Source organism: Pyrus communis, chromosome 14 (assembly GCF_041283825.1).
Source record: "Pyrus communis isolate YQ-2024b chromosome 14, ASM4128382v1, whole genome shotgun sequence".
Classification (NCBI taxonomy): domain Eukaryota; kingdom Viridiplantae; phylum Streptophyta; class Magnoliopsida; order Rosales; family Rosaceae; genus Pyrus; species Pyrus communis.
The window spans coordinates 18472458-18496486 of NC_142578.1; the positions used below are offsets into that span (position 1 = coordinate 18472458).

The window sequence follows — 24029 nt, forward strand, 5'->3', positions numbered from 1 at the left end:
CTTTTATAATCTGCTTCAGCACCTGAGCGAGCAAAACATTTTGTTTCTTACTTCTCCATGTAACCAAATTACCTCCCACAAATGTAAAATAACCTAATGTTGACCGCATGTCATCAATCAATCATGCCCAATTGGCATCTACATATATTTCAACCTCCAAATGACCATTCTTTGAGATCAAGACCCCTTTACCTGGAGCTAACTTCACATGTCGTAAAATTCACATTAAAGCATCCATATGTTGCTTCTTAAGATTATGCATAAATTGACTTATCACACGTAAAGCATGAGCCAAGTATGGCAGCATATGAGTTAGATACATCAATCTTCCTACTAACCGTTGATATCTTTTCTTATAACACGGTGATTGATCCGAATGAAACCACTACTTTGAACATTCTTCTAATGGCATATCAACTGGTTGACAGGCTGACATTCCTTTGTGACAGAAATATACCATCCTTCGAATGGGCCACTTTAATACCAAAAATATTTCAGTGGACCAAGGTCGTTCACCACAAATTCTTGGGTCAAATGACTTTGCAATGCGTGCCACTCCTCAGGATCATCACCAGTCACCACCATATCATCCACATAAACAATGAGTACAATAATCTTTACCTTTCTTCTTCTTCTTATTCTTCTTTTTCTTCTTCTTTAATAACAAAGTATGATCATAATTACTTTTTTTGTAACCGAAAGATCTCATAGAGTTTGTGAATCAACGCAACCATGCCTTCAGTGACTGTTTGAGACAATACAATGATCTCTTTAATCAACATACTTTATTCTGATGTTTGGCCGGCTTGTTCAAACCAAGGGGAGCTCTATGTATACTTGTTCAGTTAATTCACCATGCAAAAACACATTCTTCACATCAAATTGGTGCAAGTCAATCAAGGTTTGTTGCTAGTGCAAGAAATAAAGTTGAATTTCACTACTGGAGCAAATGTCTCATAATCAATTCCATACGTCTGAGTGTATCCCTTTTCCACAATCCTTACTTTGTATCTTTGGATCGATCCATCAAAAGTTATACTTCACCGTCTAAACCTATTAGCACCCTACATGTTTTTTATCTGGCGGCAATTCAACAATCTCTCATGCCTCATTCTTTATCAAGGACTCCATCTCTTCTTCCATTGATACTTTCCACCTTAGATCGGCAAAAGTTTTCAGCATATTGTTAGGAATAGATACTAAGGATAATTGATTCACAAGTATTAAATATGACTCTGATTACCTATGGGTTGACACATAATTGCCCATGGAATATTTTACTTTGCTAGTAAGGTCCAGCTCATATATGACTTTCATGATACCTCTCATGCTACAAGGAAGAAGTTCTATTCAAGGTATATTAGACAACGATTGGTTCGAGAGTTCCGTAGATTGATGAATATTGGGCTATTGAACGGTAAAATTTAGCATAGACATGTCAGGATTGAGCAATAGGTTGTGGGTCATCAGGCGACCAATCTGTTGGAAATGTGCCCTAAAGTCAATCATATGATGATACTTTACGTACATTTTACATGTTAAACTAATCTAATTTAATATAAGGGCAAAGATTATTGTTTAAAGACGCCTCATATAAACGTTATATGCTTGAACAATAAGTCCAAAGAACATGTAATTGAGAGAATGTGATCTAAAGAAATTAGATTTATGAGAACATTCTCTTTCGTACACATATCATAAATGTTCCTTATCATAAGATTGTCGATTGGGCATTGACAGTCCGATCAGTATGTCTTATGTCTTTAGAATGACTGGTCTCGAGTCATTGGTATGATTGACACTAAGACAAGCATGTAGGTGTTCAATAGAGAATGAGTCCATTAAACACGATCAACAAGGAGTACTCATACTCATGTCACATGAGAACTCAAGGTTGGGATAATGCAAAGTAATCATTTGACATTAGGCATCATAATTGTCTTGTGGTTAGGTCCTTAATCTTTGACTGTGTCAAAGGCACTCCATTAGAGAGTGTCCACGACATAGTTGGGGTTAAGCCACTTAACTATAGAGGCAGGTGAATGCATAACAAGGGATCTATAACCTTTAAATCGTTGAGGGAGAATACTCTACGATATGATTAAGAATCTCTAGCCAATGTATGAATGAGATTTAGGAAGTCGTTTCAAATCACATTCAAGGTAATCATTTAAGTAAGAGAATCACATTGGATAGTAGATATGAATAAACTTTCAAACCAAACAATGTGATAAAGAGTATTGTATTAGAGAAAGACAGTAGTGCATTTGTAATCCCAAACTGAATAGGTTCTCCAACCTCTTCTGATTAGCTTGGGTAGCCATGACATACTGCTAGGTATCACTCATGACTTGTGGTGTATAATCACTAAAGGGAGAATTGAAAATAAGTTTCAATTCATACTCGATTAGTAAGAGTTCTAATCGCCCACTGTCTTGCTAAAATAAACCTAATGGGTCGTACACCGTGTAAGGTAATGATTGAAGAAAATAATGAAGATGAGTAAGAACAATTAAATAGATTAATTGTATATGGCAAGGATTAAATAAAAGTTAATTAATCAAGAACGAAATGTTTGTTTTAGGCCCCAAGTTAGTTTTGGGTTTTGAGGCCCAAAAGGTTTTGGTCCATAAGGCCCATTAAGTTTAAGTTGTAAGACAACTAAAACAAAAATGAGCAAATAGCCCACTAAACATAGCATGGCCAATCATAGAGAGAAGGGATGGTGTTGGCCATAGAGAGAATGGATGGTGTTGGTAGACTTATTACAAGTTTGCCGCTCATTTGGAATGAGTATAAAAGCAACTTTATAGCCTCATCCCCTATTAGGGTTTTCTTTGAGGAAATATGACAGAACTTTTGCTCTCTTTCTCTCTAAGAGGCCAACCACCCTAGGAGAGTTTACTAGCATCAAACTCCTCCAATGTCACTCATCTTCTTCCTTCACTTTCTTTGGTTTTGAAAATTAGAGGTCTCCTACCTTGGGGACTTTTGGAGAACCAATTCTTCCATCCATATCCATGAAGCCAATGAGTAAGGAGACAAAGGAAATAAGGTCCTCACATGGGTGATTAACCTTTGCTAAGCAAAGAGGTGCTTTAAATGTATAAAGAAATCTTAACTCTTTCTCTTAGATTTTGAGTTGAGTCTTGGTTCACCACAACTACTAGGTTTTGAATTTCATGATTTAAGTTTTTTTTTTAAAGTGCATAGAAACATGCTTCCACCATTTAATTGTTAAATACATGTATTATGTTGCTTAATGAATTTAGTTTTTCACAAAGTTTCCTTCACAGCCGTGGGAATGGTCTGCTCTTATAATAGCTCTTCAAGATTGGCCGATCGGTCGTGGGTCTTTAGGTGACCGGTTGCTGGAATACTATGTTCTTTGATCTATTTGCTGGTCTCAATGACAGGTTAGTGAGCTCTTCTTGACATGTAGGTGTTGTTTCAATAACTAGTTCATCTACTTCAGTCAGTTGACATTCCCCATCTAAGTCCAAATTTTCACCACTTGTTTCCAAGTAAATAATTGAGTTTTGTGGAACATCGTTTGTAGGAGTAAATCCATAACCAAGCGTCTATACTTCACTTTTTTTCTCCCCCTAAAGTGCAAACTCATCAGCAAAATACATTGTGGATGCATGAAATACCACATCCATGGTCACATACATTTTTTTGTCAAGGATTATAACACCGGTAACCTTTCTAATTAGTGGCATATCCCACGAATATACACCGAAGATATTAATATTCAAGTTTGTTTCGTTGATGCGGATAAAGATGAACAAATATAGTATGGCCAAACATATGTGGAGGAAGATTGGTTGAGGTTGACGCTTGAACAAGATGGATGAAGACCACATGAGGGATGTGAACATACTAGAGGGAACTTGGTTGATCAAGTAGACAGCAATCGCAAGGGCTTCCCCCTATTACTTCAATTGTGCATGACTCTCCAAGAGGGAAGCTCGAACAACCTCAAGAAATGTTGATTCTTCCATTGGGCCACCCCATTCTGCTAGGATATGTAAGGACATATAGTCAAGTGAACAATACCACAATCGGTTAAGTATTTTTAAAAATTCACACTCAAATATTCACCTCCATTATCACTACAAAACACCTGTATTTAAGCCTGTGTTGGCACTGAACCAACTTATGAAAAGTTGGAACAATTCATTCACTTCACCTTTGGATTTCATAAGACAAATCCATGTCACTCGAGTACAATCATCGATAAATATAACAAACCAAATAGCCCATCCCAAAGTAGTGTTCTTGGAATGACCTTATATGTCAGAATGAATGATCATAAAAAGAACTAAACTTCTATTCGAACTTGAAGAATATGAAATACAGTGGCTTTTAGCCAATTCACCAGTACCAAACTAAAATTGGAACACCAAACTTCGAAAATAAATTCGAAAATAACTTTTTCAAATAACCAAAAGAAGCATTGCCCTAGACGATGATGCCACAACTAAATTTTTTTTTCTTCTCTCTTGGATGCATACATGAACAGGGGTTGAGTAAACTATCTTGTGCTATTAGATACAAAATCTAAGTAGTAAAGCTTCCCTCCTCTAACCCCATAAGCAATTATCTTTCTTTCCCGAATATCCTTTAAACACACAATAGTGCGGCCAGAAAATCACAATACAATGTAGGTAAAGGGTTATACAAGAAAAAAATAACAAATTCTAATTCAGAGATGGGACAACTAGAACAGAATCCAAATTAAGATTATCAGTAAGTGCAAATTAACCCTTGCCAATAACCAAGGCAGCGATTCCATCATCGGTGGTTACATTAATTTTGGTGGAGGGTTCTAATTTTTTGGACCAATCTAAAATCAATAGTTGTATGATATATAGCACCAGAATCAATTATCCATATACTATTCGAAACAAGTGTAGAGTTTGGAGAAACGGATTGATTGATGACCTGATTGGTGACCTGATTTCATTTTCTGGGATCCCTACCATGATCTTACCATTGTGGATAATCCACAATCTCATAACAACGAGATTTGGAGTGGCCAAGTTGGCCATAATGATCACAACAACTTCGAGTTGTTAATGCAGCAACATTGGTTTTATTTCAGCGGATTTCTTCTCCTTAGCCATGGTGACAAATTCTTGAAGGAGTTCGATTAAGGTATGTGGAATTCGAGAGTAGAGGAGGTGCGAAAGATGGCCATGGATTTGATTTGGAGTTTAGTACCTAAATTAAGTTCTCAGGTTTTCTTTGGTTCGATGAAAGTTAGCTGGACCGCAACATCCATCTTTGGTGGGCCGCCGCAAAGGGCATTATGTGGTTCAATGGAAAGGGACTAAATGGGCCACTTTTACTTTGGTGGAAGTTGGCTGGGTCGACGACTTCTTGCTTTGGTCGGACGCTGTTATGCTGACAGTATCGACAGAAAGTTTTATTTTCGTGACTTCTGACCTAGGTTCGTGATGCCAACTTATAATTCATGAATACGTCAATTGTATTCTTCTCACTAGAAGGAATTATATACATACATACATACATACATACATACATACATACATGCATACATGCATACATACATACATCCATACATACATAATCTACAAAACCTATTAAGGAAGGGAATCCTCAATACAATTAAATAACAATATTTATCTTCCTATTCTAACAGAAACTATATATAGTTTTAAAATTTGATGGAATAAAAAATGTAAGAGGATAACATAATTTAGCACATGGCTTGGAGCTCAGTTAGAGCATTAAAGGTCTATTCTCGCAAACACACACTCTATATATAATCAAAGGTCTATTGTTAATTTGAGCATTAAAGTCTGACATAGCTTCTTTGAACATGTATTTGCCAATTTGAACGTGTATATATAATAAGCCTCTACTCTCGCAAACACTCGCTCTATCTTAAATCAAAGGTCTATTGCTAATTTGAGCATTAAAGTTTTGTCATAGAGGAGAATGACTGCTATAGAATGATTGTTTCATCATCTTCGATCTCTACAGGGACATGTGCACTATTTTTATTTTTATTTTGGGTTAAACTCTATTTACTGCCCTGAAGTTTCGTGGTTTTCAACATTTAGTACATGAAGTTTTTTTCGTCCCAGAGTCATACCTAAAGTGTAGGGTTTAGGGTTTAGGGTTTAGGAGAGGGATGAGAAAAGGGGATTGGGTGGAGGAGAGGTTAGACAGGGTCATGGCGAATGAGAAGTGGCAGCAACTCTGGCCGAACTCCCAAGTTATGCATGACACGGTTTTATCATCGAACCACTGCCCAGTTATTCTTATTTCCAATATTGAAGGGCAGAAAGGAAGGAAGATGTTCAGGTTTGAGGCGTATTGGGTCTCGGAGGAAGAGTGTAAGAATTTGGTGGAAAAGTGCTAGGATCGGCGGCATAATGGCAGCCCTGTGTATAGGTGGGTGAGATCTTTAAACGATTGCCGCTATCGTTTAAGCAGGTGGAATCACACTAAGTTTATGAGGCGAGGTAGCAGGATCCATGATCTTCTTTCCCAGTTAGATTTGCTCCAGCGGGACTGGGGTCCAAACTATGATGAGATAAGGGAAATATCTCGGCGGATTGATGAGTTAAGACTCCAAGAGGAGAGTTATTGGTGCCAGCGATCGAGGGTAAAATGGTTGAGGGAGGGGGATGCTAACACTCAGTTTTTTCACTCTTCAACCCTTCAGAGGCGGAGGAGAAATAAGATAGTGAAGCTTAGGGATGAGAATGGGAACTGGGTGGAGAGTCCGGCTCAGGTGCGTCAATTGGTGGATAATCACTTCACTTCAGTTTTTAGCTCGGCAGAGGATCGTAACTGGGGGTCGCTCCTAGATTGCATTAATCCATCGGTCTCGCCAGAAATGAATGAGGCGCTCATTGCACCAGTCACGGAGGAGGAGATAAAGGCGGCGGCTGGGAATATGGGAGGGCTGAAGGCTCCTGGCCCCGATGGTTTCCAGGGGATATTTTATCAGACATACTGGGAGATTGTGCGGGAGGGTGTTTCTGCTTTGGTTAGAGATTTGATTCAGGATGCTGCGGGTTCGAGTTTGATAGATCAGACTCATGTGGTGCTGATTCCCAAAGTCCCGAATCCGGAAGTTGTGTCGCAATTCAGACCGATTAGCCTGTGCAACTACTCGTACAAAATTCTGTCAAAGATTCTTGCTAACCGGTTGAAGGTATTATTACCTAAAATCATCTCTCCTTCTCAGAATGCTTTTGTGACGGGTAGACAAATTCAGGATTGTATTGGCATAGCCCATGAGATGTTTCATTATCTGAAGGGAAGGAAAGCTCGGAATAGATTTGAAATGGGGATTAAACTTGATATGCAGAAGGCGTATGATAGGGTTGAATGGGATTTTTTGGATGCGGTAATAGAAAGAATGGGTTTTTGTAGTAGATGGAGATCGTTAATTAGTGGTTGTGTTTCGTCTGTGAAGTTCGCTGTTCTCCTAAATGGGCAGGCTGGAAAGTCCTTTGCTCCCTCGCGGGGTCTCCGTCAGGGGGATCCTCTTTCTCCTTATTTATTTATTTTGGTGGGGGAAGTTCTATCCAAACTGATTCAGGGTGCGGTTGACCAAAGGAGGTTAGAGGGTGTCAAGATAGGTGGATCCGGACCCGTGATTTCTCACCTCTTCTTTGCAGATGATACCCTTCTATTTTTGCGGGCTGATATGAAAAACTGCGGGAATTTAAGACATCTGCTGGACAATTTTTGTGTGGCGTCGGGGCAGAAGGTAAATTTGGAGAAATCCAGTGTATTTTTTGGGGCTAACGTTCCGAAGGTGAATGCTGAGCAGATGGGGAACGCCCTTGATATGAAGGTAGTAATCAATCCGGGAACATATTTGGGGGTCCCTACCATATGGGGTCGGTCGAAAAAGCGTGGTCTTGCTTATGTAAAAGGAAGAGTAATGGAAAAGCTACAAGGGTGGAAACAAAATACTCTTTCCCGTGCCGGTAAAGAGGTTTTAATTAAGGCTGTTATCCAAGCTATCCCGGCATACCCAATGTGCATTTTCAAATTCCCAGCCGCTGTTTGTAAGGAATTGGATGCGTTGGTGGCTGGGTTTTGGTGGGGATGCAAGGACGTGATAGGAGCATATTCATTCGACTTAAATGGCTTGTTCTCGTGCATTTACGTTATGTTTCTTTAGTTATTTTAGTACTTTAAGCTATTTTCGTGTGTTTATAGGTCCAAAGGGCTAAAGGAGCAAAAAGATGCATTTTGGAGACTTTTGGAGCACTTTTGGGCTAAGGATGGATAGCTTATGCTTGGCGCCAAAGTGTTGGACGAAATTGAAGACCTAATTGAAGACCAAAGTGTTGGAACCTTGTTCTCTTTAGTTTTAGGACATTTAAAACCTTTCCTAATCCCAATCATGCCATGCATAACACACATCCATTCTAACACATTGTCATTGCACATGCATTTCCTTCATTAGTTAATTCACATGCTCCATACTTATCATCACCACTCATTACTTATCACATATCATCACCACTTATCACTTATCATAACCACATATCATTCACCACTTATCATATCATACATTCATTTATCACTTATCATAATCATTCACTTATCACTTAACATATCATACACTTATCACTTATCACTCATAATCATCTACACATTTCAACCATTTAAACACATGTACTTCACCTACAACATCCACCTACTTCACCTACAACATCCACCTACTTCACCTACAACCTCCACTTACTTCACCAACCTCACACACTTACTTCACCTACAAATGACATAGCCATATGTTCCCTCCACTACTCCTATAAATACCCTTGCATTCATTCATTCATGGATCTCTCCATTTCTCACACCACAACTAACACAAACACTTCCCCTTAGAATCCAAAACCGTGAGTCCCCATTCCACCACTCCTCATCCATTTCCATAATTCCCCAAACCTCACCTTAGACCTTGTGCTACAACAACGAGGAAGATAAGAGGGCCTAAACGTTCATACAATTCAAGTTTGAGTTGTTGGAATGTTTAGGTGTTTCTTTGATTTCAAAGTTATGAGGAACTAAACCCCCTTTAGCTAGGGGGTGATTCGAAACTATGTTTAAATTTGCAATATGAATTGATTAACTTTCGTTGGAATTTCATAAGTTGTGGATTCAATTTGTTTAACCGTTTGATTGATAACTTATTTATGAATGTTTATTAAGAATGCGCGCTTAATTTTCATGCATAAATATGACGCTAGAATATAAGTGAATTTCACCTAATCGTTATGAACTTATATTCACAAGTAGTGGAGGTTGCTTATAAACAATCGCGTTAAATGAATTCTTGGCACGAGTTTCATGCTCATCATAGTAACGAATGCCTCGTCAACACTTATAGTTTTCATAATGCTTAATGATCTTTGATTGTATCTTTATTGTGCTGTTCACGTAAAGGACTTTTGGAGAATGTGGTGAATTGCGTTGCGCTAACCCATCCAATTCATTAACTTAAGGAAAACTTGACGGTTAATTTAAGCGGACCTAATTAACCCGGGGCGTTGAGTTTCATAATTTATCGAAAGACCAACTGAGAATCAATCTTGTATGCAAGTGTAACATGTGTGGAGAAGAACCCCTTGGCTATTCCATCATCCATATTTTATTCACATTCATATTTACATTCTGTTTTAATTGCAATTTGTTCATTTAGTTTAATTTTGTCAAAACCTAAATCCCCCTTTACTTTAATGTCAAATTAGTTAGAAATCAATTTAGTTTGTGTTTTTAAGAGTTTTGAGTCTTTTGAACTTGTTAGAATCTGTTTAGTTTATGTTTTAAAGTATTTTTGAATTCTTTGAGTCTAGTTTAGTGTTTTATATTGTTTTTACGTTTTTAAGTCAGTTTCCAAGAGATTAACAATCCCTCCTAATCCCCGGTCCAGAACGATCCCTACTTGCACCTATACTACAATTTGACAAAAAGAGGGTTTAATTTGTGCGCGTATAAAACTCGCATCAGGAGGGAGCCCACAAGATTCACTGGGTTTCAAAGGAGGTTTTGGGTTTGCCAAAAGACATGGGTGGTTTAGGCTTCAGAAATTTTCAGGAATTTAATGATGCTCTGCTTGCTAAACAGTGCTGGCGTTTAATCACGGAACCGGATTCGCTATGGGCTAAGGTGATTAAGGCTCGGTATTTTCCACATAGCTCGATCTGGGATGCAAAGAAGGGTGGGCGGGCCTCTTGGGCGTGGAGCAGCCTCATCTGTGGCAGGGATCTGATTAGGGAGGGCTCACATTGGCATATCTTGGGTGGTCAGGAGGTGCGGGTGTGGCAGGATAGGTGGCTTCCATCCTTGCCCCTTGGACACCCGGAGCCGGTTGGCCAGGTTGCGGTTACTCCCAGTTTAAGGGTCAGTGCACTTATCTGTCCGGAGTCGGGGCGGTGGAATATTAACTTTTTACAGCCTTTCATATCGGGGGAGGCTATGCAGGCGATTGAGGAGACGCATCTTGGAGATTTAAGTCGTAAAGATAGACTTATATGGGATACGAGTAAGAACGGCTCTTATTCGGTCAAGTCAGGATACAGATGGCTGCAAGGAAGATCGCTGGCGAGAAGGGATTTGCGTCGGCCTTCTGTTCGTGGGGTTCCCAAAGCGTTTTGGAAGGTGATCTAGAAGCTGGAGGTGCCCCCCAAGTTACGGCATTTCTTGTGGCTTACTGTTCATAATTGTCTTCCTACTCGGGAGGCACTGTTCCGACGAAGGTCCTCTCAAACCTCTTCTTGTCCTATTTGCTGCTGCCATGATGAAACCATTGAGCACATTTTCCTTTCCTGCTCTTGGGTTGAGCCAATTTGGTTTGGAGGGGCATTGGGTTATAAAATGGATCGTCTTTCTCTCCCTTCTTGGTCGGACTGGATTCAGGGGGTTTTCTCTCCAAATTTATGCAACTCTGGAGATATAATGTGGAGACAATCTTATATTGTTTTTACCTGTTGGTGCATTTGGAAGGCTTGCTGTGATTTTATTTTTAAAGGGGTGCCCATTAACCCGTTAAAGGTCCTGGCTGCTGTCTCTGCGGCGGTGAGCTCGTTTTTTAGTGCAAAGACAAATGATGGGGATAGAGGAGGGGGTGACGGAAGGAGGAACATTCAAGTTACGAGATGGTGCGCTCCGGCCTACCCTTTTGTGAAGATAAATGTGGATGCTAGCTGGTCCAAAGCATCAAAAAAGGGTTTTGTTGGATTGATTGTGAGGGACATGGAGAGTAAGTTCGTGGCTGCTGCGCGGCATCCTATTACTGCTCCTTCTGCTGCAGCAGCGGAGGCTTCTGCGTTGTTGCACGGGTGCAGGCTCGGTGCAGAGCTGGGTGTAAGGTATGTAATTCTGGAATCGGACTCCTTGGATGCGATTAAATGTCTTTCTAGCTCGCTGTCTATGGGTAGTTGGGAGGCATACCCGGTGCTGGCTCGGGTTAAACAGTTGGGGGGGGATTTCTTTGATTGCCGATGGTCTTGGGTGCCATGGTCTGCTAATGGCGTGGCTCACAAGATTGCATCGATTGGTTTTTCGGAGATGAGTGATGTTGTTTGGGTCGTTAGGCCCCCATCTTCGTTGGTCTATGTATTGAACAATGACGGATTACCTTGCCCTCATTAATGGGTTAGGGTGGTGATGGGGGTGACGCCTTTACTTGGTGGAGGGGTCGTTGTGGTTTATCCCTTGACACTGCTTGGTATTGTTATTATGTTTGCCTCTCCGTAGGCCTATTTATGATATGGTATTTGGTTTCAAAAAAAAAAAAAAAAAAGTGTTAATTTTGGGACAATCTCATACATCCGTTAGTCAAACTGTTAATTCTCCCGTTAAGTGATAACGTGGCACCCATATGGATAATGACTGAGCGCCACGTGTCATTATAAATATTAAATTAAATAATTAAATTAAAAATAAAAAATAAAAATAAAAGAAAAAAAAGAAACCCAAAACCCTATCGTCTTCCCCACCCAGACCCCCTTTAACCCGACACCCTCCACCCCTCCATCCCCTCCACCCCCTCCACCCCTCACCCACTGACTCCCTTCCCCTTTCCTGATGCCCACCCCTACCACCAAGCCTTTTCTCCTTCCCCAAAAACTCAACCCCTTCCCTTCCCCAAAAACCCCAAAATTCATTCCCTCCCTTTGCACTGCAACCAAAACCCCCAAAAAACGAAATCAATTCAATCACATTACCTCAAAACCAACCCTAGAATCCAACATTTCAAAATCCTCCAATCCGACAGCTCATAGATCTGATTTAATACGCTCAAATCTACCATCATTTACCTCAACGGCCAAAACCGAATCGACACCAATATGCTATCCCCACCCTTAGGCGCCTTAAGCATCTCCGCCAAAAGCTCCTCAGACACGAACCTGTACCGTACCATACTGCATTGAATCGGAGCGACCCACGTCCAGAGTTGTAGAACAACAAGGCGGAGGTCGAGCAGGAGCACGGAATCATTCGACCGTTGATCAATGAATAAGATGAAGAGGTCAAGAAGTAGGGACTGGATGGCTTCTGGTATGAGAAAGGCGAGCTGTTGCGGGCTCATGAGGACGAGGCCATCTAGCTGAGTCAACTCGGACAGTGACTCGGTGAGAGAGATTTGATAAAATGTAACAAATAAAAAACGAAAAAAAAAAGGAGAAGGAAGGAGAAGTAAAAGAAGAGCAAAGTGATCCGACTAAGACTGCAAGTGCGATCGAAAGCAACGAGCTCGACCAGAGAAATGGGGTTTTCGAGTTCTCGGAGTTCGTTGTATTTTAGGTTCTCGCTAGCTTGGTGGACATGGAGGTTTGGAGGGCAAAAGAGGTGAAGAAGAACCGTTGTGAGAAACAGCAGAGGCGAGAGAACCACGACACCATGGCCATGGTGATCTAGGAGGTACAGAGATGGAGGGGTGTCGGGTTGAAGGGTTTTGTTTTTTTTATTTATTATTATTTTTTTATTATTATATATTTTAATATTTTAAATTTGGATGAGAATTTTTTGTTTGAATTTTTAATTTCCACGTGGATCCCTTAATGACACGTGGCGCCTAGTCATTGTCCACATAGGCGCCTCCTCACAATTAACAAGAGACTTAACAGTTTGACTAACGGATGTATGAGACTGTCCTAAAATTTACACTTTAGCTATGACTTTGGGACAAAAAAAAAAAAACTAATGTACTAAATGTTGAAAATTACGAAATATGAGGGTAATAAACAGTCTTTTGCCCTTTTATTTTTGTTCAAACATGTGCACTATTTTAAAGTCTGACATAGCTTCTTCTTCATCTGCTTCGTACCTTATAATTTCTCCAACAGTAGGGTATTAATACTGGGTCCAGAGCTTTGGCCCACTGATATACACCGTGGCTCTATTCATGGACAACATCAATTGCAAAAAGAGTGGGCCCATTTGATCGTATGGCCACATATTTGTCCAAGCCCAACAATTAATCTCAGTCTCAAGTCTCAAATCTTAATAGTGGAGTGGTCCCAATTTTTCAACCGACCATGTTATATTTATGTGTAATTTTCAGCCACATACAATATGATAATGATCTGACATATTTCATCATGTGGCTGAAGATGAACAAAACGACTCCGAATGGGCCATTTGTGTGGATTATGTTCCTTCCTTTGAATTGAAAGCACACTTTGCTTTTCATCTGTAAGGATAAACATAATTTGGACAAGAAAACACGTAGGATATATACAATCGTCCACAATTATTAGAGTCTCACATTAATAAATAAATTTACCATCTTTGATTTGAAGGACTTTGTTGCGATATGCTCGCCTTCTAAGTCAAATCAAGATTTTTGTTTGCTGTCATATATAAGCAATTGGATTGATGGTCAACGAGTTCACAAATTCGTCAATTGTTTCACGGATTCTTAATGGCTAGATGCGATGAGTTCTTTGATAAATTTAATCGGCCTGACATAATCCTCCACCAACATCATCGACATTGTTCCAACTTAAACACCTATTACTAGTACTGAATTTTGTCATACTCGATTATATTTGTGGTGGATACTCTCATGTATTAATTATTTATTATATGACCAATGCGTGATCATATTCTTCAACATTCTACAGCGTGAGTCTTCGGTTTGTGGTGATAGTCGTGGTTTAAGGTTAAGAGTTAATTTAAGGTTTCGGTTGTGTGTTGTATGAGTTTGGCTTTAGGGTCATGCTTGTATGCGGAGAGTTTTTCTTTGTGAGAGTATTTTTGTTACCGTTAAAATCCTTGATTTTTGTCAACGTTTTTAATATATTGTTAAAATTTATCTAATGAACATAGTTTTATGTAAAAAAAAATGTCATTTCAACTAAATTGTAACAAAGTTTATTAACTGCCATTACCCTGAGAAGAGACCAAAAAGAAAGCATACAACAAAGTATATTTATTTGCGATCCAGCTGATATCACATGGTGTCACTAATAATCATTCTATTAGTGAATTGATTCAAACTTACCGTGCGAGGTTACTGTGTAATTGGGAATGTAATATTCGACATATCCATCGTCAGTTGAATTTCGTTGCTGTTAAGTTGACCAACATGAGCCCCACTCATCATTTGGGTAACGTCTATTTTGAGCAAGCTCCATCTTATTTTAAGCAATTATTTATTATCTAATATTTCTGAATCTCTTGACCTTGCAACATTATTTTGTAATTACTTTTTTGTTGGATTATTAGCCCCTTTGTTTAACAAAAAAAATTAATACCATGAGAATAGACAAAAAGAATATAACAAGGCTAGTTGGGATTTTCTCTTAGTTTGGACTTTGGAGTAGGGTGAGACGAGGTTGAAAGGTAATTAAAATATACAAGAAGAAAAACTCCGCCAAATGTTAAATTATTGATTGATCTGCACAACATTATTAGTAATTTAGAATTGCATAATACTAGTGGGTGAGTCTGTCATGATTGCATCATGTAATCTTGCAGTTTCGTGTTTAAATATAACTTCTCATGATTAAAAGAAAATGATTATATTTCTTTAACAACAGTGTAACTACTATATAAATTTCATGATCAAAATAGTTCTATCACTGTATTATCATCTAAAAATCATTTTTATAAAACTTCTTTTAATATAGAAACCGTTTAATCATCCTTATGTGTCGATTATGTGTCAATTAAATCGATAGTCGCATTAACAAATAGATCTTCTTCATGAACTATCAATTTGTTTGATTTGTATAAATAACTAAACAGTCTCCAAACAGAATTATTTCTTATGAGATGACTTATAGATAAAGATAGGTATCAAATGAACAGTTCTATGACATTTATACAAAAAAATAATGGCTTTTTAACAAAATGGTTCATGAGATTAACATAACTCCTCACTTTAGTCCCTAAGATTTAAAATTGACAGAACTGGTCCTTGAGTTTGTCCACCATCAATCATTTTAGTCATTTTGTGAAAATCTCCATTAAATAAGGAGAAAATGACAAAAATACATTTAATTTTGTCAAATCATTTTGGTTTATTGTTTATTAAATTGAGAATATTTGTTTCATTTTGGTACTTATTTAACATAGATTTGTTCACCAAAAGAATTAATAATGGATAAACTCAATGACCACTTCTATTGATTTCAAATCTCATAGACTAAAATGAGGAATTATGTCAATTTTGAAGAGCACGTTAACTAAAATGCCAAAATAATATTAAATGTCATTAAAGAATCAATAATTCATTCCATGCAAAGAGTCAAAAACGCTGTCCTAAAACAATACCATTTGGCAGCTTATCAAGCATCAAGCAAAAGCTTCATGTTAGCCATGTCATGATCAAATTACAGGACGCATCTCACCTCTGAAGAAGGAGCCAAACGATTGATGCCAAAGATAACTTAGACACGCACTGTTTCACTCATTCCATCACATTGTGATATTATCCACTGCTTCAGGCTTGCATGTAGTATTCCTCCAAATTTGAAAACATAATTTTACAAAGAGGAAAAAAAAAAAAACAAAAAATGGTTGGCAAGAATTCAAACTTGAGATCTTTTCGATTTTAGAAGAGTTGGTTTTAGGATACTAATATTCATCACAAATCTTTTTTTAACCTTTTACATGTAAATTTTTATCCACTTTTTATTTCATCTAAAATCGAAATTTGAGAGAGATGTGTGAAAGGTATAGATGCCACGTCAATAGCACCACCCATAGTTTAATTGGCATATTGCAATAATATACAAAAATTTTGAACTTAAGAAAGAGCTATAACGTTTGATTCTTATCAAATGCGCGAATTTGAACAACATTATTGGTAGACAATTATGATAATTAACTCACTCTCTCACTCTTGATGTAGATAATATTATTTGTTTAAAAAAAATAATACTTACTTTTGTGAAGAAAAATAATTTTCACATATTTTCATATTTTTTATTAATTTTAATATCAAATTAAATAAATTAAACAAAAATAACCAACATCATAAACAATGACTCCTAAAAAGATAAACATGGTGCCTGTTTGTTGTTTATCGCAACTCAACTCATACTCAGCCAGTGAAGTCATAAGAGTGGGCCCATTTTAACGATTTGGTTGAAGTCTTCAAGATCGCAATTTTGCTGATATGGATTATAACTAATTCATGCGTCTGTCACACATCAGCTATTCTATGGTCTTCTAACAATCATCTACGTGTCATGTATATGTTTGCCAGATTTGGAAGGTTTTTAGTTGAACCAAAATAAAGAGTTTTTATCACCCTCAAAAAAGAATTATCATAAATAGAAATAAGTGATTAAAATCAACGATGCTAAGCGCTAATCACATAGCAGGCTAAGATTTAGCATTGAGGCGACTATAGAAGTGTTCTCCTAAAGTTCTCAATACGAGAACCTATGAAGTCCTCTTTCATTTGAACCATTAAATTGATCTAAGGTTAAATTAACCTATAAGCTTAACGTATTCTTGTTTTACCTTAACAAAATATATACGGCAAATGACTTAAATTAACAAAAAACTAAAAATAATCTCTTTCTGCAATTCGTCTCATCTTCTTTCCAGCTGCTATCCTCCTAAAATTTGATTTCTCTTTCAAGATTTGTAATCAAATTGTGCCCTAATGGCTTCGCAATCATAAGAAGGAGAGGATGATGCACATCAACTCAACACAATCATCCTTTTGGCTATTTAAATTAGATCAAAGAGGCACAGCAAACGTGGTGGCCACTGTTTGATGTGAATTCACTGCAAAATGGATGGCAAAATACGGATTGCCTCCAATAAACTTAGGGCTTTTGATAATGTCTGCAAGACAGCTCGTTTAGGCCCGTCGGCAATGGCAGTTCGAAATCTGAAACATGTGAGGAATCTGGGGAAAGACCTCTCTGCCAACTGGAAGGAATTTTCACCCGTGAACTTTTTTTTTTTTTTTGTTCTTTATTTAATCTGTTTGATATATTGTTATGGTATAACAAAGATAATTTACGCTTATTGGTTAATTTATCATTAGATCAATTTAATGGCTCACATGAAAGAGCACCCCAATGGTTCTCAAAATGAGGACCTTAGGAGAGCAGCACTCTAGACGAATAGGTGATTAGGCGGGGCTTAGGTGGAAACCTAAGTGAACTGAGCGGATTTAAATAAATTTATTATATATGGTATAAATAAGTGTCTATTTATACCCAAGAAACACACATAATTATATTGAGACACATAGCTTGCATAATAAAATGACATATATATTATAAAGTATTAGAACATATTGAAAACATGGAGATCAAGCATATAATGAGTGTTTCATCCAAGCATTTAACAAGTCTTTTACATTTTATTGAAAAAATAAAATGCAAAATGAAAGTTACCGATTTTTTGCCTAAGTAAGAGTCACGATCTAGGCGGATTTAGGCAGGCTAGGTGGATGCTTAAACTGATCTAGGGGTACTTTCTTGATTTTCAAAAGTCTACGAACTAATCAGGGTAATAACCAACCACCTAGCGCCTAGGCGGAACTAGAGGGAGATTTTTAGAACAGTGACTAAATTTGAGAAATCTCATCTTTCTAGTTGACAAGCAATGTGTTCATCTATTTTACAATCAAAGTTCTAAAAGACGTTAGCCGCTAGTTGAGCGGTGGGCTGGGGCCTAGCCCCTAGGTGGTTAAGCTAGGTCTAGGCGAGCTCCTAGGAGGACTAGGCGGATTTAAGTAAATCCATTATATTTCGTGTAAATAAGTGTCTGTTTATACTTAAAATATATATAATTCATCATAAACTACAAAATAGAATGACACATGTATTATGAAGTATTGGAACATAATGAAAACATAGAAAACAAGCATATAGTGTGTACTCACTTAAGTATTCAACAAGTCTCTTACAATTTATTGAAAAAAATTAAATGCAAATTGAAAGTTATCTGTTTTCTGTCTAAGTGAGTTGCAACCTAGGCAGGTGCCTAGGTGGCTCTGGCGGTCTAGGCAGATGCCTAGACGGTCTAGGCGGGCGCCTCAGCTGGTCTAGGCATTAATCGAGACGATGGCCAGCCGCCTAGAACCTAGGCGGGGCTTAGGCAGTGCTAGGCGGTGATTTTTAGAACAGTTACACTAGAATAGTGCTTAGAAAATAACGATGATGAATGTTGTTGCTTCTGATAGTTACTAAATTAACTATACTTTATCAAGTTTAAGTTATTTTTTGTGTTGGCATTAAGAATCACACCCCATCATAAAAGATAGTGACTAAATGAAGTATATTTTTATAATAATCCTACTCATATGTTGTCATCTTATGCTTGTCGATACAAGAATATGCAAAGCTCACTACGGGTGCAATACAGGTGGGAATACCTGATTATGAGTGATTTTGAATTAAAAAGTTTTAAAATATTTCGTCAAATTAAAATTCGAAATCAAAAATTTTAAATTAAAAAAAAAAAAAACCACTAAACTGAATTAGATAGGAATTGAAATGTATTTGAATATTTCTCGAAATTGATACTCTTTTTTTTTTTTGCTTTTTGGATTGGAATTTGAAACGTGTATTTTCAATCCGATCTGGTAAAAATTTAGGCCTAGTGAGGACTAAGGAGAGAGAGACTTTATGTCAACATTCAATTCATTATATTCAAATACATAAGTAAATCCATTATATTTCGTGTAAATAAGTGTCTGTTTATACTTAAAATATATATAATTCATCATAAACTACAAAATAGAATGACACATGTATTATGAAGTATTGGAACATAATGAAAACTTAGAAAACAAGCATATAGCGTGTACTCACTTAAGTATTCAACAAGTCTCTTACAATTTATTAAAAAAATTAAATGCAAATTGAAAGTTATCTGTTTTCTGTCTAAGTGAGTTGCAACCTAGGCAGGTGCCTAGGTGGCTCTGGCGGCCTAGGCAGGTGCCTAGACGGTCTAGGCGGGCGCCTCAGCTGGTCTAGGCATCCTTTCTTAATTTTGAAATGCCTAGGCATTAATCGAGACGATGGCCAGCCGCCTAGAACCTAAGCGGGGCTTAGGCAGTGCTAGGCGGTGATTTTTAGAACAGTTACACTAGAATAGTGCTTAGAAAATAATGATGATGAATGTTGTTGCTTCTCATAGTTACTAAATTAACTATACTTTATCAAGTTTAAATTATTTTTTGTGTTGGCTTTCTGAATCACACCCCCTCTTAAAAGATAGTGACTAAATGAAGTATATTTTTATAGTAATCCTACTCATATGTTGTCATCTTATGCTTGTCGATACAAGTATATGCAAGCTCACTACGGGTGCAATTTAGATGGGAATACCTGATTATAAGTGATTTTGAATTAAAAAGTTTTAAAACATGTCGTCAAATTAAAATTCGAAATCAAAATTTTTAAATTAAAAAAAAAAAAAACCACTGAACTGAATTAGATAGGAATTGAAATGTATTTGAATATTTCTCGAAATTGATACTCTTTTTTTTTTTTAACTTTTTGGATTGGAATTTGAAACGTGTATTTTCAATCCGATCTGGTAAAAATTTAGGGCTAGTGAGGACTAAGGAGAGAGAGACTTTATGTCAACATGGAAGCTATATTTTGAGTAAAAATACAATATTCATAGATAAGAAAGAAAATCGTTAATACGTCTGTGACAAGCTGCCCTGTGTTGAATTCTTTCTTTCCATCCAAATAAACAGTTATTTAGACGACGGATTATCAAGTGGTAAGAGATTTGGACAACACTAGTGTCATTTTAAATTTAAAAATAAAAATAAAACAAATAAATAAATAAATAAATAAGCCATGATGGTAAAACAAGAAGCCACTCCTTCGTCCTATATAAGTAAAGGACTCCGCACATGAAGGGTACAAGCAGAATTCTTGTCAGAGCTGAGTCAGACCCAAAAGAAAAGCTGAAATCCCAACATACAAAACCAAGTGCGCAGGAGGAGACACACCCTCAAATGAAGCTTCAGCAATGGCGTTAATGGCAACCAGAACAAACTTCTTTAGGCTCCTCACAACAAAAGCACCAATTTTGGGATCTGTGTCTTACTCCAATGGCCTCAAGCGACCGGTTCGGGTTGACCGGGGCGGTGGAGCCGGGTTGACGTCGCCGTATTCCACGTCTGCGGTGGCGCAGCAGCCAGAGTCCGGGATCATTGGGTCGAGGCCACCGCACATGGGGTTGGAGATATTGGGTGTGAAAGATTACGAAGATTATAGGAGGTCTTTGTATGGTGAAATCACTCACAAGGCTTTGCTTGTTGATGCTGTTGGTACCCTTGTTGTTCCTTCCCAGCCAATGGCTCAGGTCCTCTCTCTCTCTCTCTCTCTCTCTCTCTCTCTCTCTCTAACGCTTTACATGAACACCCACATTTTCATTTCTCAATTTTTCTATCTATCTTGTAAATTGTAATGAACCTTTAGGCTTCTGAGTTTGTATGGTATGAATTGAACTTTTGGGTTTCTGGGTTTGTGTATAACTGCATAGAAGTTCTTGGATCTTGTGTCCTTTCTTATTTTTTTTCTTTCTTTCATTTTCCGTTTTGGTGTTTTGGGTTATGTTCATACATAAATGATAAAAATCCAAGAACTTTTTGTGCATATTTCAATCGTGGGAATATATTTATACATAATAGATATTGATTATTTATGCATGTATTGAGTTTCTGAGTTTTTTGTGATAGAATTGGATTCCTGTGAATTTTCCTTTCAAAATTACATTTTGGTTGCCGTTTGTAGCTTTTTTGCAGGTTTTAGGATTTCTTTTTTTCTTGCATGATTATCTGTCTCTATGACTGCTGATATATATCGATTTTTTTTTTTCTGTTTGCATAGATATATAGGAAGATAGGTGAGAAATATGGAGTGGAGTACTCAGAGGCCGAGATTTTAAACAGATACAGAAGAGCTTACGAGCAGCCTTGGGGAAGATCTCGTCTCAGGTCTCTTCCCATCTTCATTTTCAATGTTTCTATTTCCCCTTGTATACTGGGGTACATATGGTTTTTGCTAATCCATTTGCTATCGTTTTAACTGTAAGTTTTACGTCTTTAGTTTTTGATTCGTTGGCATTTTATGGGATTGAAAATGTTTACATCAATTTTTGCCTGTAATAGCTATTATTTGGCATTTTGGAAGCTGGCTAGGAAGCTAATTCATAGCCTCTGTGTTCTAAAGTTTATCGGTAGAGATTTGATGCTGCATGCAATCAACTCACTTCGTTTTTCATAACCGAGTATTGACTGGAAAAGATCTAACAATCTAATGGTCTTGTGGCTCCTTATTGTGTTTTGGGAAATATATTGACAGTCCCCTAAAGTTTAGCACAGAGCTTACCCCCGTCTAGCCATTGTGTTTTCAATGGGGTTGGTTAAGAAGAAGTGAATCCTTTCTTGCTGTTTCTTTTCAGTGTCCCCTTTAGTCTCATTCATTAAATACATAAGTTTAGCGGTAAGCCTGCCATGTTTGGAGTGAATTCTCTGATTTTCTCTTTTATCTTTAAAGTGTGTGTTTCCTCTTTTTTGTTGTAGATATGTAAACGATGGGAGACCCTTCTGGCAATATATAGTCAGTTCTTCCACTGGCTGCTCAGATTCTCGGTACTTTGAAGAGCTTTATAACTACTATACGACTGACAAGGTTGGGTAATTTTGAAGTACCATTTTCTGTATAGCAATATATAGGCATGAAGTGGGTTATAATATACTTCTGTGTTTTCTCATAGGCTTGGCACCTCTGTGATCCTGATGCTGAGAGAGTGTTTAAAGCTCTGAGGAAAGCAGGTGTCAAAGTAGCTGTTGTGTCAAATTTTGATACCCGATTAAGACCTGTTTTACATGCTCTACATTGTGAACAATGGTTTGATGCAATAGCAGTGTCAGCTGAAGTAAGTGAATTGCTTAGTATCTTTCTGCAGTATGCATGTCTCTGCGTCGTTCTCTCTCTCGCTCTCTCTCTCTCTCTCTCTCACGCATACACACATGTGCAAATTCTAGAATCTTCTGCAGTAAGCATGGTTCTTGAATTAGGTGATTGGTTGTCCATATTATCCATCGTTCAGAAACTAAGAAGTTGAGTCCAACAAAATTAGTCTTTATTTTGCAGTAATTACGAAAGAAGGTGATACTGTCCTTCTGTTTAACTCCCACCCTCCGACAGACACAAAAAGGGAATGCAAAAGCTAAATGGGATTTTTGAGAATTCCATATTTATATATATACATACAAAAAGATTTTAAAAAAATTGTTTTTTGGTTCTCCACATAATCTGTTGGTCTGATGACAAAATAGCTCTGTTGTTCGTATTGTTGTGTCATTGCTGATGCTATGATTATTTCATATGAACAGGTTGAAGCAGAGAAACCAAATCCAACAATATTTCTTAAGGCTTGTGAATTATTGGGAGTAAAACCTGAGGATGCTGTGCACGTAGGTGATGATCGTAGGAATGATATATGGGGTGCTAGAGATGCAGGCTGTGATGCTTGGCTTTGGGGAAGTGATGTTCACTCCTTCAAGGAGGTACGTCCCCGTCATATGTCTTTTTATGCAAAGGAAATTTTAGGCAAGGGTGTTATGCTGTATAATTTAGTCTCTGCATGTATTTTATGCGTATCTTTTCTAATCACCCAAAAATTGCACGTAATTCACTTTGCGTAAACTAATTACTTTTGTGCTGCTGATGCAGGTGGCTCAGAGGGTAGGGGTCCATGTTTAACATGATGTCGTATTATTATGCGACCTGAACGATGCTCGCTTTGTACAGGTTTTTATTTAGCTTCTTCAATGCGGGTGTTGTGTGTAATGTGCTTTTGTTGTAATATGTATTAGAGAGACGTGAAACCTAAGGACGAAAATAATGCTAGACATTTTTGTCTTCTTTTTCGTGGAAAATGGAAAGTTCTGGACTTTTAGTTATCCTGCAGAAGTTTCGATTTCGTGCTAATTTAAAGTTAACAAAATGGTAAGTACCAGTTGCATCAAATTCTGATGGTACTAGAGACCACACTGATTTCTGAAACTTACGGTACAAATAAACTAGGGTTATTTTTCCAGATTGGAGGCCACCACTTTTGGTGGGCCTGCACGGATGAACAGCCTAAATCTGCAGAGGGCTGGGTGCACCCCCCAGCCCCAATGTAAGCAACCAATATGTGATGAGAGAAAATTACTGATGTACTGCTAAGGTGACATGGAATTGTATGCCTGATGCTTGGAGTGGAGACGGGAGAGAGTGTCGCATTTGTTAGGGTTTACCTGGGTTTTTCGAACAGGAAATGATGAAATGAAAGACGGGACGGGGTAGTGTGGGGTGGTGGTGGTGGTGGTTGTTCCTTGTGGTTTTGTGGTGGCTTGTTTGGTGGGAAGTATTAGTTCACAAAGCGCAGAATCAGAAACTACTACTCCCAGCTCAACACCAGTGAGGTTGAAGGGTTTGACTGATATATATGCAAAGGCCCTGTTTGGCAGATCGGATAAAGGATCAGATAGGATTAGTTATACGGACTCGGGTGTTTGGCGTTCACTCGTA

The 24029-nt window shown here is 37.9% G+C and overlaps 2 protein-coding genes across 2 annotated transcripts; both read left to right on the forward strand.

Moving 5' to 3' along the window:
- The first annotated feature begins 6205 nt into the window (after positions 1–6205).
- On the forward strand, positions 6206–11655 carry LOC137710078 (uncharacterized). Its single transcript, XM_088683986.1, has 6 exons — positions 6206–6336; positions 6469–7195; positions 7301–7390; positions 7484–7987; positions 10012–10662; positions 11008–11655. Exons 1-6 carry the CDS (start codon positions 6206–6208, stop codon positions 11653–11655), a joined length of 2751 nt encoding a protein of 916 aa, XP_088540112.1.
- Positions 11656–20338: 8683 nt separating this feature from the next.
- LOC137712896 (uncharacterized) lies at positions 20339–23416 on the forward strand. Its single transcript, XM_068452082.2, has 6 exons — positions 20339–20808; positions 21336–21442; positions 22031–22139; positions 22225–22386; positions 22847–23020; positions 23187–23416. The coding sequence occupies exons 1-6, from the start codon at positions 20473–20475 to the stop codon at positions 23214–23216; spliced, it is 918 nt and encodes a 305-aa protein (XP_068308183.2). The 5' UTR covers positions 20339–20472; the 3' UTR covers positions 23217–23416.
- Positions 23417–24029: the final 613 nt, after the last annotated feature.

Excerpts from the sequence above, each read along its gene's own strand:
- LOC137712896 (XM_068452082.2), top strand. The coding sequence starts at position 20,473 with ATGGCGTTAATGGCAACCAGAACAAACTTCTTTAGGCTCCTCACAACA. Across the intron at positions 20,809-21,335 it reads CTTCCCAGCCAATGGCTCAG|ATATATAGGAAGATAGGTGA; the intron begins GTCCTCTCTCTC and ends CTGTTTGCATAG. Across the intron at positions 22,387-22,846 it reads CAATAGCAGTGTCAGCTGAA|GTTGAAGCAGAGAAACCAAA; the intron begins GTAAGTGAATTG and ends TCATATGAACAG.
- LOC137710078 (XM_088683986.1), top strand. The coding sequence starts at position 6,206 with ATGGCGAATGAGAAGTGGCAGCAACTCTGGCCGAACTCCCAAGTTATG. Across the intron at positions 7,988-10,011 it reads TTTCCCGTGCCGGTAAAGAG|GAGGGAGCCCACAAGATTCA; the intron begins GTTTTAATTAAG and ends AACTCGCATCAG. Across the intron at positions 10,663-11,007 it reads TTCCCAAAGCGTTTTGGAAG|GCTTGCTGTGATTTTATTTT; the intron begins GTGATCTAGAAG and ends TGCATTTGGAAG.